This window comes from Onychostoma macrolepis, chromosome 03, assembly GCF_012432095.1.
Source record: "Onychostoma macrolepis isolate SWU-2019 chromosome 03, ASM1243209v1, whole genome shotgun sequence".
Lineage (NCBI taxonomy): Eukaryota > Metazoa > Chordata > Actinopteri > Cypriniformes > Cyprinidae > Onychostoma > Onychostoma macrolepis.
The window spans coordinates 14,416,135-14,432,455 of record NC_081157.1 but is presented as its reverse complement, the minus strand read 5'-3'; the positions used below and the strand labels follow the sequence as shown (position 1 = coordinate 14,432,455).

Below are 16,321 nucleotides of genomic sequence, written 5' to 3'. Positions count from 1 at the left end.
CCTTTAAGGGGAAGGCCCCGTGGCAGCGAGGTTGTCAATTGAATTTTTAGGTGTGTTCGACTGGAAGCGGCGTTGCACAGACAGATCGTTGTTTGACATTCAAAGTTCCGCAAGAGCTATAGAGAGCAGACTGTTCTGCATGCTTTCAAATCGCTCTCTCGCGGTACATTAATGTCCTACACCAAAAAGAGTGCAACTTCAAGCCGCACACACCTCTGACTACATAACTATGGATGACACACCAGGGCTATGTACAGTGCGGCATATGTATCAAACATATGAAGAAGTTAGTCTGTCTGATCAAATTTACCTCAGTAGAAGGCGTGCATGGATTTTGCATGGGTTTGAGCCTGTTTACAAACCTCTAACAAAGAGAACACTTAATGACATGTTTTTGCTCAAAATTCATTTCATAACATAAGTCGACTGAAATAACTTCCTTTTGTGATCTGATGTGGTGTTACATCACAGAATGAGGAAAACAAATTATTTTATATAGTCTTATAGGCTGTTGATTATCATTATAAATATAGTATATTCAAATAAAAACACCAGAGATGGCTTGAAGAACAGAGATAAATCATTTAGTCACAATCGTACTAGTATGTACGTATGTACATATAAAAACTATTTGGTCATTACATGCATACAGACATACATACATATTCAAATATCCATCACATTGATCTGCTTCTGGGAACCCCGGAAATGTGAAAAAGGTCCATACAACAGCCAAAGCATGAAGCAACAGTTTGAATTTGGCAGTTATGGGACGTCACCGAACATTCACCGTATCGCTCAACAGGTTAAATGTAAAAGCAAAGTTGTTGTCATGTCCACACTTCTGGGAATGATTTCTGCTAGATGTTGGAACATGGATGTCCATTTAGACGCATTAGACGTTGGGTTTACAGTCTGCATTTCTACTGACCCTAAAGGTTCTTCTATAAATGTATGATATACAAGCTAGGTAAATATACAAAAGTAGGTATTTATAATATGCCTGTGAATAAACAAATCAGGATAATGACAAGGGGCTGACAACATACTTTTGATAGTTAAGCAGAAAAAGCTAGAGAATATATGGACCGCAAAATCCGAGCTCATATTCAGCATCGGCATCATCTCATAACATCATAGTAATGACAGTTATTTACAAGTAAAAGATCTGATCCGTGACTGTTGTCAGTGTCAGATGTGTGTGAAATGGCCAAGAAGAGCAAAAAAGGTCACTATAGGAGGATTCTATTTGTTAATAATGTCATAATTATCATTCTTATTATTCTTATTATTATTATTATTATAGCAGTATTCAAAATTGTTTTCTGTGGATCCTGTAAATCAAACAGAATGCCAATTAATCCACTGCACACAAACACATTCAATTTTTTTTTTTTTTTTAAGAAATATGAACAGATTTAACATTTAGCTATTTTAAATGAACAATTTAACAAAAAAAAAAGTGCAGTAAAACCAATTAAATTACATTAAATGAAACAATAACAGAAAAAAAATCTGACAGACAACATGTAACTGACATCTTAGATTTCGTTAACCATTTATTTTCTGTATTTTTCTGTGGTTGTGTATAATTTCTAAATGAAGCAGTAGCTGGCACAGGAGCTCTTCTACACTCCCTTCAATCAGTTCAGAAGGTGCTGTAAATTCACCGATATCCTCAGTGAGAAAGGAGACTTTACCATTTGCTTCAGACAAGCCAATGACCACAATGTCCTCGACCATTGGCTCCAAAACCTTGCAAATTAAAAAAAAAACGATTTAGTGATATTCACATTAAGTGATAATGAATATTTAATGCTTTTGCCTCATTTTCTAATTATAATTGTTATTTTTACACATTATCTATTAACATCTGTGCTATATTGTGAATATTGTCATGGCTGAAGGTTGTTGCTAGGCACAATGTGAAGCAGTGCCTGCAGCCTCTTCAGCCGTGACTGTATTCAAAATACTGTTGTGTCAAAATACAAAATGTGTTATTGATTTTATGAAATAGTTACCACACAATAATTAAGGAGTAACATAATGTTTACTCAAACACAACAAAAAAATCTTGCCAAAGTAATTTTTTTTCAAACTTGAAGACAGTTGTGTTTGATTATGCTTCAGGGCCAGAGTTGCCCTGCTCTAATGTGTATGTTGCATACCTCTACAGTTGTGTGGACTGTCGAGTTGAATTTGGCAGCCTTGACATTTGCCCTGAGATGACTGACGTTGATTTTATCATTTAGTTGGAGCTTGGTCAGGATGGGGACTTCTGTGTCCCTCACAGTGGTCTTCCATGGAACCTGCATCTATAAAGTTATGGTACATTAAAAGTCAATATGATAACTTAAAATGTGGACAGAGGATCACTGACGTCTCTCTGGTAGGACGAAGCCTTAGCTGAGCTTCATTTGGGAGCCCAAGATGAGGTGTCCCATCTGAGGGCCATAATCAGGTTAAACGGACACAGCAAGTTCAATTCGTCCACCTTTTCAACTGTGAAGGTAGGTACAGGAGAAATGTTGTCCATCTAGACATTGCACCCATGCCAGACCACAGAGATGGTGTTTTTTTTATTTTTCTTCTTGCCTACAGAGGCAAAGGCCTCATGGAATGCCTCAATACGCTTTGTGAAGATTGCTGTTTGCAGACCAGGCATACAAGGCAACATGATTATATTTTGGAGATCCACACTCTTCACTAATGTGTCTTCTGGCCAGTCCCTGTCCACATCAGTCTGGTATGTCATCCTGCCCTGCACGGCAGACTCTTTATGTACTCTTTATTCCTTGTATTCATTGTTTTTTTCTGACCGTAACGGTGACAACCAGTCAAAAAGTTATACGTGTGGTTAGACGCAGTGTTCACTGACATAAAAGGATACAAGACACAGCATAAAAGGGTGATTTGTGGATTGACTTGAACGCCAGCAATTTAGATTTGTCTTTACAAGTAGACATAGGATAGTATAAATTCATTAACAATTATTAATTTAGCATATGGACACAGAAAATGGCTATAGTTTCTTATTTTACATGCTTCATGTTGTTTGAGACATCTTTCCTAATGTGTCTATAATTTGTAATATTTCTCTTTTTTGTAATGTTAGTTTACAGCTGTTTTCTGTTATAGGACAAAAGCTTGATTATCCAAAGGATAAATATGAAATGTTTAAGAATAATACAGACAGAGCAAGCAGTGGAAGACTGTCTATACTCTATTCACGTGGAAAGGCTAATTCCACAAGACTAGAGGCCAATAAGATTTTTGTCCCCCCTTGAAATTCACTCCCTGCACTCCATCCCCATGTTTCCCTCGTTTCCAGATGTAGTATTCTGTTCTCAGATGATTTCGAGTATGACTTTCAACTTACAGAGGACCTTGGCTTCCACCCTTAAGAACATAACGTCCTAAAAAAATCAGTTTCAAATGTTTCAAATCACCTTTGTTGCTGAAATAATAACATTAATAGAGGCAATAATTGTTATGTTAGATAATACACTTTCATTACCTTACTTGTATAATGCACATAAAATCCATAATGTTTGTATATTGTATCAAAAGTTGTGATGAAGGTATGACATGGCCATAAGGGTTTACTGTCAGTGCAGTAAATGTATATATTCCTATCATTATGGTGACATTCCATAGGAGTAATGGGTTTAATACTGTACAAACTATATATTGTATATTCTATCCCCCCAACACTAACCCTGCTCCTTACAAAAATGTTGGTCTCCCACAAGAACAAGGATTTCAGATATTGCTATCTTTGTGGGGACATTTTGTCGCCATAACAGCGTTTACATGAAGCACACACACACACACACTTGTTTCACTATCCTTGTGGGGATATTCATAGGCGTAATGGTTTTTATACTGTACTTACTGTATGTGCTATTGCCCTACACCAACCCTACACCTAAACCTATCCCTTACAGGAGACTTTCTGCATTTTTAGATTTAAAAAAAACTTAATTCTGTGTGATTTATTAGCTTGTTTGCCAGTTTAGGTCCCCACCGTGACACGAGTCCCCATGAGTCTGTGTGTATTCAGGTTTAAGTCCCCACCTGAATAGAAAAACAAGTACACACACACACAATAGTGGTTATCATCTTAAATAAATCACTTGTAGTGTAAAAATAATTCATTACATTTGGTTATTCCTAAATTGCAAACAAGTTCTTTAGAAACTATATCTACTGAATCTACAGTGCATTCGGAAAGTATTCACAGTGCTTCACTTTTTCCACATTTCATGATCATATTTTTATTCTAGGATGTGTCAAGAACAGATAAAAAAAAAAAGTTTCATGTAGCAACTGATAAATAACCATAATATGAGTGTGCAGTGTTTAGTTATTATTATTAATATTACTTGAATTAAATATCCTTTTTTTTTTTGGTTATTCCCCTCTTTGAGCCCGGTCTCATGAAAATGCATATAGTAGGTCAAATAAAACAAAACAAAAACTTGTACTATTGATACGCAAAAATTTACTTTGGCGTGTATATGCTATGCACGTGTTTGGCGTGCATATGATACGAAATTTGTTGGGAGTGCATATGATACGCAGTTTTCACGTACATATGATATGCATCTACCCCACAACCTTAATCCTACCCATTGCGTAGCATATACACGCTAAAGTAAATTTTTGCGTATCAGTACCACACGTTTGTTTTTTTTGTTTTGTTTTCTACTTATACGCACTTTCATGAGATCGGGTTGCCTGTTTAGATAATATTTCTTTGCAGTCCATTGACTGGTCTCTTGAGGATGATGATCTTCAGGAACCTCCTTTCAGTAGTCTTGAAGTCCTTCCTCCTGAAGACCAGCAGGCTCAAACCTCTCCAGCTTACAAACGGAAACGCTTGGAGAGTGACCTTGAGGTATTGTCATTTTCTTACATTATTTAACTGGCAAATTGTTTTGTCTCACCATTTCAAGACATCTTAGTGTATATTATGCTCACTCTTTAGTGCACTTTGTAGTCCAATATTTTTTATGTGTAATGTTCATAGACACTAACCGTGATTTGTTTTTTTGTTATTAGCCTATTAGAGAGAGTAATGATAATCAGGAGAGACAGAAGAGGAGAAAGAGTAGCTTGGAGAAGCTGTCCTCTCTTCATTTGTTTGACCGAAGCAGCAGTTCAAGGTCAGGGTCAGAGAGTGGAGGACCAGATTACTGCAGCTATTGGTGAGAGACAAGCTGAGGGTAAATCAAACAAACATTTGACAAATGTGTACCTGTTTTCTATTTACTAGAGCTTTGTACATCATAAACTCTACATATTTTAAGCTAGATATGAGAATCCACTGATATAAACCTAATTTATAAATTAGGGTAATCTTTCTGTTTTCAAGGTCGTTCATGTTCAATTTCAACATTTTCAAGGTGATGTGTCATTCATCACAATACGCAAAACATTTTTATTCCAGGACATGTTATGTATATTTATACACAGATGAAACCAAGCAGTCATCTCTTATCATTGGCCGAAAGAGAAAGCAATGTCCTCTCAGCGATCAGTTGTACGACTCCCATCATAGTACACCACCAACATCCAGCACCAATGCTGCTGAGAACAATCTGCCCGTTGGTGCTGGTGAAGAGCATGAGATGCCAATGAGAAAGAAAAGGAGGTCAGAGAGTTTTGAGAAGCTGCTGTCTCTTAAATCTGTCAAGTGGAGCAGTGGCTCAGACCAGGCAATGATATACGTATGAGAGACAAGTTGAAGTTAAAACCAAATGACTAGTTGGGAATGTGTAAATGTTTTCTGTTTACTATAACTCTGTACATAAAAAAAAAAAATTGTTGTGTTTTAAGCTTAAGTGTCCTTGACTGCCATATATCTATATATATTTTATATCAAAGTCCAAGAATTCGGTGAGTCATGAGATATTTTTTTCTTTTTTTATTGCAGGACATATTGTAAATCTTCCAAAAATATGAAACATTAAAACAGAACTTTTAATTTTAGAGTCCATGTAAAAATGGCCATAATAAGAGAATGCAATATTAAATTAATATTTGTCTAAAACATACTTTTGTTTGTTCTTCCCGTCTTTAGATCATATTTCTCTGCAGTCCATTTCCTGGTCTGTAGAGGATCTAGAGGAACCTCTTTCCAGTGACCTTGAAGACCTTCCTCCTGCAGATCAGCAGGTTCAAAGCCCTCCAGCTCCAGTCAACCACAGTCCAGTGAGTCCAGCATCAGCTCACAACAGCAGAGTGGACTTGACAACATTACACACATTACTGTCAATGTTTGACACTTCATGTCATCTATAATTGTTAATCTTTTAACAGATAACATTCTGAGCCCGTATGAAATGGGCAAAATGCTTGGTGAGGGAGGATGTGGCTGCGTCTATGAAGGGAAACACTTGGAGGATGACCTTGAGGTACTGTCATGTTCTTATAATATTTAACTACATTGTTTTGTCTCACTATTTCCATTGTACATCATCTCAGTGTATATTATGTCCCTTATTTAGTGCACTTCCCATGTTGTAGATGCAATAAATGTTTTGTTTTGTCATTCAGGTGGCAGTGAAAATTGCCAGCAAGCCAAGGAACATGAGATACATTTACGTTGCAAGTAGGCTACGCTCACTACGCAAACATACTGACAACGTTTTTGTCCAAGACTGGACTAAAGTCCTTACTTGGGAAAGCAGCTCCATCTAACAGTGATCTTTCCTCTAGCCTGGTCATCCCGCACCCCTTTCGTTAGAGGTTGGTCTTTTAGTTCTTGTTAATAAGGAGTCCAGAGTTCCAGAGATCATTCAGCTGTTAGACTGCCAGGACCTGTCTGAATGTTACATCATGGTCTTGGAACGTCCCTCACCCTGCAAAGATCTGTGGGATTATACGATGCTTCAGGGAGGCTTCATCAGGGAGGCTTCGTCAGCGAGGACACAGCACGGTCTATCATGGCACAGGCAACAAAAGCCATTCACGTGTGCTGTCAACGAGGAGTATTCCACTGGGACATTAAGCTGGAGAACCTCCTGATCAACCCAGAAATGCTTGGGGTCAAACTGATTGACTTTGGATGTGGGGATCTCCTGCAAGACTCCAGCTAGGAACAATTTTGTGGTATGTATCATCCATCACACCTGTAGTTTGGGACTTAACTTCAAGTGAAAAGTTTAATTGGTATCCTGTAAACCATATCTCACTTTTTAAGCAGGGTTTTTTTTTTTTTTGTATTTAATAACACCAGATATTTTTTTACAGCAAAAATTTTTAGTATTTCAAGCTTGGGTATCAGTCAAAATCTCTTTCCTTCAGGCACACCAGAGTACTGCCCGCCTGAGTACAACGTGGACCACAAGTACCACGGGAAACCAACTACTGTATGGTCTCTGGGAATGCTCTTGTTCTTGTTGGTGTGTGGAGACTTCTCAGAATCCAAAGACACAGAGTTGATTGATTACGGCGTCTGGTTTAAGCCTGACAAGTCGAACGGTTAGATGCCATTCATTACAACAAAGAAGACCAACTGTAATTGAAATTTTATGCAAAACAAGGAAACAAAGAGGACGAAGGAACACCCGAGCCACGTGGCTATATAAAAGATGGATAATACAGAAATTGTATCTGTTTTTCTGTTTGTACAGTGTAGATTAATCAAATTTTACAGCTTAATACAAAGAGAGAAGTTTAAGGTAATAATCTGACTCTCTCGTCTCTTCCTCTCTTTCAGAATGCTGCCAACTGATTCGGTCCCTGCTGAATGAAAGCCCAAGCCAGCGGATTGATTTGAGGGAAATCCTTTCACATGAATGGTTTAAGGTACTGCGCTACAGATGATTTAGAACAATGGTCTCAAACTCAATTCCTGGAGGGCCACAGCTCTGCAGAGTTTAGTTCCAACCAGCTCCAAATCACACCTGCTTGTAAGTTTCTAGTAATTTTGAAGACCTTGATTCGCTGGATCAGGTGTGTTTGATTAGGGTTGGAGCTAAACTGTGCAGAGCTGTGGCCCTCCAGGAATTAGGTTTGAGACCAATGATTTAGAATATATATTTATATTTTCTTTTCTCCTAAAAATTCTGTTTTTTTTTTTTTTTTTAAGAATAATGACTGTTTTTTGTGCATTTGTTTTTATATGTTTGTTTATTATGACGAGAAAATAATTTTCTAATTATAATGTACAGGTGCATCTCAATAAATTAGAATGTCGTGGAAAAGTTCATTTATTTCAGTAATTCAACTCAAATTGTGAAACTCGTGTATTAAATAAAGTCAATGCACACAGACTGAAGTAGTTTAAGTCTTTGGTTCTTTTGATTGTTATGATTTTGGCTCACATTTAACAAAAACCCACCAATTCACTTTGCAGAAGCACTTCTTCTGGGGGGAGACTTGACCTTCTGATGCACAGACACAAACATTGCACAGATGCGTGAAGACCTGGGTCTATGCCTTCTGAATGAATCAGGTTTTTCTTCATTACATTAAAAAGGGATGATGTATTACATGTGATATAGAATATAATGTCACCTTGATTACCTTCCACAGAACCTCTGGATAACCTGTGTCTGGCTTGTGGAGAACAATATCCCCACACACCAGACGAGATAGACACTTGGGTATGTTAGACTGTTGTTATTACTATTTATATTATTATATATAAAAACTACAGTGTATTTTAAAGTTGCACTACCATATTCATTCATGTGTTGTAAATCTTATATTGTTTAGATTGCATGTGACTCTTGCAACGGCTGGTACCACTGGGACTGCATAAACAGGCCAAGTTTGGAGGCACTTTTTATTTGTCTGGGATGTCAAGGCCCTATTTAAAGTGTTTTTTGTTTTTTTTTCCCCCAATATATCTTGTCCATATACACATTTGTACATAAAACCAAATCATTTGATGGCTTCAATGTATTCAGCATTATAACTTCATTTCTTTATAGTAGTAACTGTACAAATTAATATGCGGTATGTTACTTTAGCTACTTAAATCATGTGAAATGATTTTCGCTAAGTACTACAATCTGTTATTTACCAGCTGAACAAGCAAAACTAAATATTGTATCAGATCTTTATGCTACCTTAGATATTTGTATACAAGTTATCAAACAAAACTTTAAAAGACCCTGGAAAGGGTTTATAACACTTTAATGGCATATCCTAATGACAGGCAGGCAAATCAATTGCTGTAATCATGAAATCAAACATAACATATACAATCTACTAACTATTGTGCTCAGATGAACAAAACATCAAAAGCTTAAAAAAAAAAAAAAAAACCTAAATGAGCTAGATTGCCGCTGTCGCTGAAACATAATTACATTATGTAAAACTTTCTGCGTGACCATGGCAACCTTGTATATTCAGACATTAATATTATGAATAAATTAATAAAATGTTTTGAATTAAAAAACCTGGATGGATGGGAAAGATAGTAATGTTTTTTTTTTTCTAGGCATGTTACATGTCTTATTTTTAAGTGTATTGATTATAACAAGGTTCATAAATGTTGTCCGTGGACTGTAACCTATATATCTGCAACATATCACGCACTAATACAGTTAGGTTAATATAATATTTTCTTAATTCTTCGCTTTATTAAATTCAAAACATTTTATTAATTTATTCATAATATTAATGTCTGAATATACAAGGTTGCTATGGTCACGCAGGTTCGTGCATTAAACGCATGGCCACGAGAAATGTTCTCTCAACATAAGAAGTCGTGTTCGACGAACATGTCCCCTACCCTACCTGCCATCTTTTTGATCATTTTATCATGAAAATATGTTTTATTTCTTTAAAAACACGTGACCTTAGGCCTACATATAATGATCACAGAAACAAATCCACAGCTGAACCGCTGCAACAAGTAGTGGTGTTTTCGTAATCAGCGTAATTTGAAGGAATCAACTGAATGGATTGAACTCACTCGGTAAAACAGTGACTTGGCCCCACCTAGTGTCTGTTTTAGTTTCATATTAAACGTATCATTTAATAGATTGACATATTGACATATTTCTGCCTTTAAACTTTAAAACATTAATTTCATAACATTTTATGCATTTGTAGGCTTATTGCAGTGTAAATGCATTCAGTAATGATGTCTCCGGCTTTTGTTGACACTGATTGGATTTTTACTAGTACAGCCCTTTATTATTCATCGATTGAATTATATATATATATATATATATATATATATATATATATATATATATATATATATATATATATATATATATATTTTTTTTTTTTTTTAAATGCCCCTGGACATCAGTTTACAGGTTTGTTTCTGATGCTGTCAATGTTGTTTTTGGTTACATTAAAAAACTGCAGTTAGCTCAAAAAGCTGAGGGTACACGACAGGCGCTGTTTGGATGAGCATGATGCTTGTATGTTCAATGCATGTAGTGTGTGTTTCACTAGCTCCGTTCCGTGGACACCTCTTGTTTGACCTAATTCTGGATATTTCCATCCTAAGACGTGTGATTAATCCGTATCTAAAGCCGTGTCTACACCAAGAGAACCCATTATAATCAGTTGATGCGGTGACTGTCCACACGGGAAGAGGCGCGAGGCGACCAATCTTCTACAATAACCTCCTTCTATTCCGAATATTGGAAAGATGCCTTGTATGCTTTGAAAGTGAAACCTAAAAACAGCGCGCATAAGAGAGCGACTGCATGCTTTCATGAGCTTCAGCAAATGCACGCGATCACAGATAGCAGGCTTCCCAGCCGAAAGAACCCCCCGCGTGAAACTGAAATAATAACGGTGATATAAGATTTTGGTCATATCGCCCATCTAAGTCATTCATCCCACACTATCAACAGGCGTCATATAGGCTACACTTCTTGTACTTCGTTTGGGCACCACAAGGTGTCACTGTGGCCTCAAGCTTACCCCTCGACTACTCTGGCTTGATTGCTTTTCCTGACGTAAAACACGCCCTCCTCATTACCCTACGGACAAAGAAATGTATAAATAAATAAATGTGAAAATAAATAAATGTATAAATAAATAAATGTGGAAATAAATAAATAAATAAATACGTAAATAAATATATAAATGTGAAAATAAATAAAAGTGGAAATAAATAAATGTATAAATAAATGAATAAATAAATGTGGAATAAAATGAAAAAATACATAAATAAGGAAATAAAATGATAAATAATCATTTATTTTTGCTTTTTTACTTTTCTTTGTACATTTATTTATATATTTATTTATTTATTTTTGCTTTTTACATTTCTTTGTACATTTCTTTCTTTATTTATTTATTTCTAAATATGGCAGGTTTGGTCCTCCATAGAGATAGGGGTAAATACAGGGAACACAGACTAGAAAACAAGAAACAGGTACCGTATCGCAGCTAACACTAGGGGAGTGATAAACACAGGACAATACTGGAACTGAACAAGAAACACGGAATGGCTCGGTAAGGCAGCTAGCGCTTGAAGAGAGCTATACGCAGATCAATACTCGGCGAACTGGGAAGGGAAGTCCAAGGTTTATGTAGGGTGTGTGATTGTGTGATAGTTCTCAGGTGTGAGTGTGTGATTAGTGCAACCAGCTGTGTGTGTCGTCAGTGCAATGTATGATGGGAATTGTAGTCTGGTGAAGTGCAAGAGTCCATGTGGTGAGCGAGTGACCTCTGGTGGTGAGTGAACGGAAGTTCATAGACTGGATTCGTGACAAGTATGCTATCCTTGGCCCTCACGTTTCCCTAATAGTATTGTGACAAAATAATACGCATGCACAAAAATAACATATAGGTGCATCTCAATAAATTAGAATGTTGTGGAAAAGTTAATTTCAGTAATTCAACTCAAATTGTGAAACTCGTGTATTAAATAAATTCAATGCACACAGACTGAAGTAGTTTAAGTCTTTGGTTCTTTTAATTGTGATGATTTTGGCTCACATTTAACATCTCAACAAATTAGAATATGGTGACATGTCAATGAACTAATCAACTCAAAACACCTGCAAAGATTTCCTGAGCCTTAACTGGTTTGTTGTTTGCCATCCAGCGTCCAAATATAACTCCTTCTGTGGATCCGGGTAAGCCAGACATGGGGCGATGCACAGATGTCGTTTCACTTCATTCATGGAATTTTGCTGAGCATCTGTCCAGACGAATGGGCAGTCCTTTTTCAGGAGGGCAGTAAGAGGGCATACAATGTCCGAGTAGTTCTCAATGAACTGTCGTGAATAGTTGCAAACTCCCAGAAAACTTCTCAGTTCTAAGACATTGACAGGTGGCTTAATGTTCTGAATGGCCTGGATGCGGCTGGTTTGTGGCTCAATGCCCTGTGGTTCGATGAGTACGCCCATGTAGTTGACCATGGTTTTCCACCATTGTTCTTTGTGGAGGGCAATCTTGGCACCAGCAGTGGTCAGTTTGTACAGGATGTGGTCACTTTCCTTCAGGTGAACACCCATTGTTGTGATTTTACATGGACGGATGACACCCGTCTCAAGCATGGACTTGATGATCTCCTGCACGGTTTTGTTTGATTCAAGGGGGATCTGGTATTGCATGACAAAAGTGGGTGGACCTTTTGGGTGCATTGGGACATGCACGACATGGAGGTTAGTGAGCCCACAGTCTAAAGAGTCCTTGGCAAATTATGCTTTGTATTTGTGCAGGACTTGATGGTATTTGTGACGGTCTGCATCGTCCTGTATGGCATCAGCATCTTTCAGAATTTGCTGGTTGTCTCAAACCCTAGGTATGGCTCTTCTGTCATTAATTCCGCTGTACCGCACAGATGCCCAGGCAGGGGTCCACAAGAATCGTGCGCTTGTTAGCAAAGGGGATGTATGTAGTATTCTTTTAAGAGCTGTAAACAGTGTGAGGCTGATGGCTGAGTTTTGTGCCCACAGTGCTAGTATGCAGTCTGCTGCTGTGACATCATTCAGCTGTAGGCCCGCCATAACTTGGGGGCAATATGAGTCTTTGGCTAGCTGGAAAGCACAGAGCAGCGACCTTAAACCTTGCTCTTAAGTCAAGACGCTCCTGCAGCTGGCAGCGAGATTTTCTGTGACCTTTGTGACCTGGCAGTCTATCTCGGGTGATCTTCTTCTTCTTGAGATTCTTGTTCTTGAGCCCAGATTTTCAGCTCATAGGGCTGAAAATGATAGTCAGGTCAATGGGAGCATTTACTAGATAAGCCAGTGGGGTAAGAAAAATAATCTTGTTTTAAGAGTATTTTACTTACTCCACTGGAAGATAATTTTTAAGCAAAATGCACTTAATTTAGATTTTTGTCCCCAGGAAACAAGACTAAATATTTTACGTCTTTTTGCTTATCTAGTAAATGCATCTTGATTTAAGAATTTTTACATATTTTGACTAAAAACAAGACAAAAATACTAAGATAAGCTTTTTTTTGCAGTGTAGGGGTGTGATTTGAGCTCTTGCACTCGGGTCTTTCGGCCATCTTTTTGGTCGAACTTGGGACTGTAGAGGGCATGGGAGATAAACATTTCTATTCAATTATCTACAGGTTGTAGCGAGATGTCCCTCCCCAATGTTTTGGGTTTTAAGTAGGGTTCCTTGCTCTCTTCTATGATCTGGGTTGGACTGCCTCTCCTGTATTAGAGGGTTTTAAATAGGCGGCCCACCTATAGCAGTCTTGTCAGAGGTTGGTAGCTATCTAAGAGTAGTTCACTTGGAGACAGTCCATCTATGGCTATAGGTTGAGTCTCTTTCAGGCTGTCTATTTAGGAATTTTTTTGTCAAAGATGTACTAGTCGAGGCTGGTTTCCTGTGATAAGATTCTCCCTTTGTATTGTGAGTTTTCATACCTATATTTTTGGTAGCAGGGTTGGGCTTCCTCTCCGTTTTAGGGATTTAAGTAGGCAGTCCCCTTGAGGTTCACTTTTTACTAGCATAGTAGTGCCTCCCTAGAGGGAGTTAGGGAATTAAGTAGGCGGCCCACTTATAGGAGCCTTGTAGGGGGTTAGTAGCTGTCAGAGGATAGTTCCTTTTGTTGAGTTGTTCTTCGTATCCCCATACTTGAGCTGTCTCCCCTGTGTTTTTAAGTAGATGACCATTACCTTTAGGAATACTGCTGTCTGAGGACAGTTGTGTTCCAAGCCGAATAGATGCCCCGCCTTAATTATTTGAGACTGACTGGATTCCGTATTTCCTCCAAGTTATTCTAGACAACCGGGTGTCATTGACTGTCCCCTTAATCGGTGTATGTTTGCCACTATTTTTGGTGCTCTCTCACCAGGTGGTCAGGCAAGCACCAGGGCATGGCATAGACGCAGAATGGGAACGTCTCGGGTTTCGCATTTAACCATGGTTCCCAGAGAGGGAATGAGACACTGCGTCCCCTGGCCATGCCTAGGGCCTGCCTGTGTTGTGTCTTCTTCAGACAAAGTTGATGACGTGCATTACAGGCACCCTCCAATGGGATCAGAGTTTTTCACACGTGCTTCAGACACCTGTCCTGCGGGTGGCAGTCCCTAAAATGTCCCCTAGGGGACGCAGTGTCTCGTTCCCTCTCAGGGAACAATGCTTACATGCGGAACCCAAGATGCTCTAACACAGGACTATTCAATTGGCGGCCCGCCAATCATCTTCATCCGGCCCGAGGAAGAGTGCACAGGTCGCACATTCGCCTTGAATTGCAATAATTAGTTTGTCCACAAGGTGGCAACACTGGACCGGGCCAGCCAAAAAGAAAAACGCAATAATAACAATCTGCCGGAGACCGCAACATCAATAGATGAAAGCGTTGACAAGCGCTTATGTGAGGGAGTTATGAGATATCCACAATTATAACATTAGTTTAAACAAGTTTAAAGACAGTGTTATCGGTCATAACTTCTGGCGAGAAATAGTGCCTACACTGGACGAAGATTTTTATCAAAGCAGGAAGTATAGTTTGAAAATCTGCGCGTTTGGCTGTTACTCATAAACTGAGCCGCTTCAGACAAGCGCACTAGCACTTCAATGGACAAAACCACACAATGATGTAAAAATACGTGGTTTTGCCGAGTTACCTCATAAACACAGTCTTAAATCAGTTATAAAATCCTAAATGACCGTAAAGAGTTGGGAGAAATTGTTGGGAGGGTTTTATTAAAGAAACAGCGCTGTTTTTAAAGTGAAACCTGCTGCAGTCTGTGATTGATGTAAATCAAAGAACAAAAGAAAAAGAGAAATCACTGGACTGCTCTGCTCGCTGATTAACTTTTGTAGCTTGAATAAAGAATAATCAATATAGCTTATGCATACAATTTATAGTTTGTAAAAATTGTTTTAAGTTCACTTATAAAAAGTTATATTTTTCATTAAAAATAATATAACATTTCAGTTATACTGTAATATTAAATGGCTATAATTAATGTCTAAAAAATGGATTTAATAGAGACAACAGTAACATTATTTGTATCAATGATACTTCTTCATTAACAATAGGCTAGTAAAGAGATGCCATTAAACACATATTTAAAATATACCATCTTTGTTGTTTCTATATTCATTTGAAAGCTCAGTGTGAAAATATGACAACACAAATATATTAATATGCGTTTAGTCATATTATTTGAATTACAGAAAAAATGTGTGAATTATTATTATTATTTTTTTTGTTTATTGAATGGCAGACAGCACTAATGTTAACCTTTTATGTTACTGTTGGTAATATTAGTTAATTTTACAGCTGAATATGCATTTAAATTTAATGTCCAATTTTATAGGCCCCCCAGAAAAAGATCGGGACGGCCACCCACATCCTTGGCCCCCTTCAAATGTTCAGTTCGATAATCTGGCCCTCAAATGAAATTAATTGAATAGCCCTGCTCTAACATAATCCCTGTTAAAAGGTTATATCTATATTTATAACAGTTTAACATTTTTAAAGCAAAAACGGAAGGCTGTATTAGGCTGTTTTCTGAGTTAATGACACAGTTCCATCACACATGTTTAAAAAACAAATTTTTCCTGTATTAAATAAGTTTTTGAAGTTTTAATGCTATGTATGTTTTCCAAGAGATTGATATTTTCCTACCAGGCTGTTTTTGTAAATAAGAATTCCTTCTTAAGAGACTTGCCTGGTGAAATGAAGGTTAAATGTTTGGAAAAAACAAGAATAAGCCATTTTTATTTAGCATACTTTAGTCTGACAGATCATAGAGTAATAAGCAATCAAAACAATCTATCAATTTCAATTATGATTAGGTAATTTGACTTAACTAAAGAAAGAACATCTGGAAATAGTATCTATTACTGTCTTGAATAGTTATCATTTACACATATGTAACTTTAAAAATCTGTAAAATCTGTAATCTGATAAGTG

At 37.4% G+C, this 16,321-nt stretch overlaps 1 protein-coding gene and 1 pseudogene across 1 annotated transcript; both read left to right on the top strand.

The window, feature by feature from the left end:
- The first annotated feature begins 2,524 nt into the window (after window positions 1–2,524).
- On the top strand, window positions 2,525–6,498 carry LOC131537210 (uncharacterized). The gene is made up of 6 exons (XM_058770515.1): window positions 2,525–2,746; window positions 4,766–4,900; window positions 5,065–5,228; window positions 5,479–5,732; window positions 6,103–6,216; window positions 6,325–6,498. Exons 1-6 carry the CDS (start codon window positions 2,568–2,570, stop codon window positions 6,334–6,336), a joined length of 858 nt encoding a protein of 285 aa, XP_058626498.1. The 5' UTR covers window positions 2,525–2,567; the 3' UTR covers window positions 6,337–6,498.
- Window positions 6,357–9,223, top strand: LOC131534665 (serine/threonine-protein kinase pim-2-like; annotated as a pseudogene).
- The last annotated feature ends 7,098 nt before the right edge of the window (window positions 9,224–16,321 follow it).

Excerpts from the sequence above, each read along its gene's own strand:
- LOC131537210 (XM_058770515.1), top strand. The coding sequence starts at position 2,568 with ATGGTGTTTTTTTTATTTTTCTTCTTGCCTACAGAGGCAAAGGCCTCA. Across the intron at positions 2,747-4,765 it reads TCCCTGTCCACATCAGTCTG|TCCATTGACTGGTCTCTTGA; the intron begins GTATGTCATCCT and ends ATTTCTTTGCAG. Across the intron at positions 5,229-5,478 it reads TGGTGAGAGACAAGCTGAGG|ATGAAACCAAGCAGTCATCT; the intron begins GTAAATCAAACA and ends ATTTATACACAG.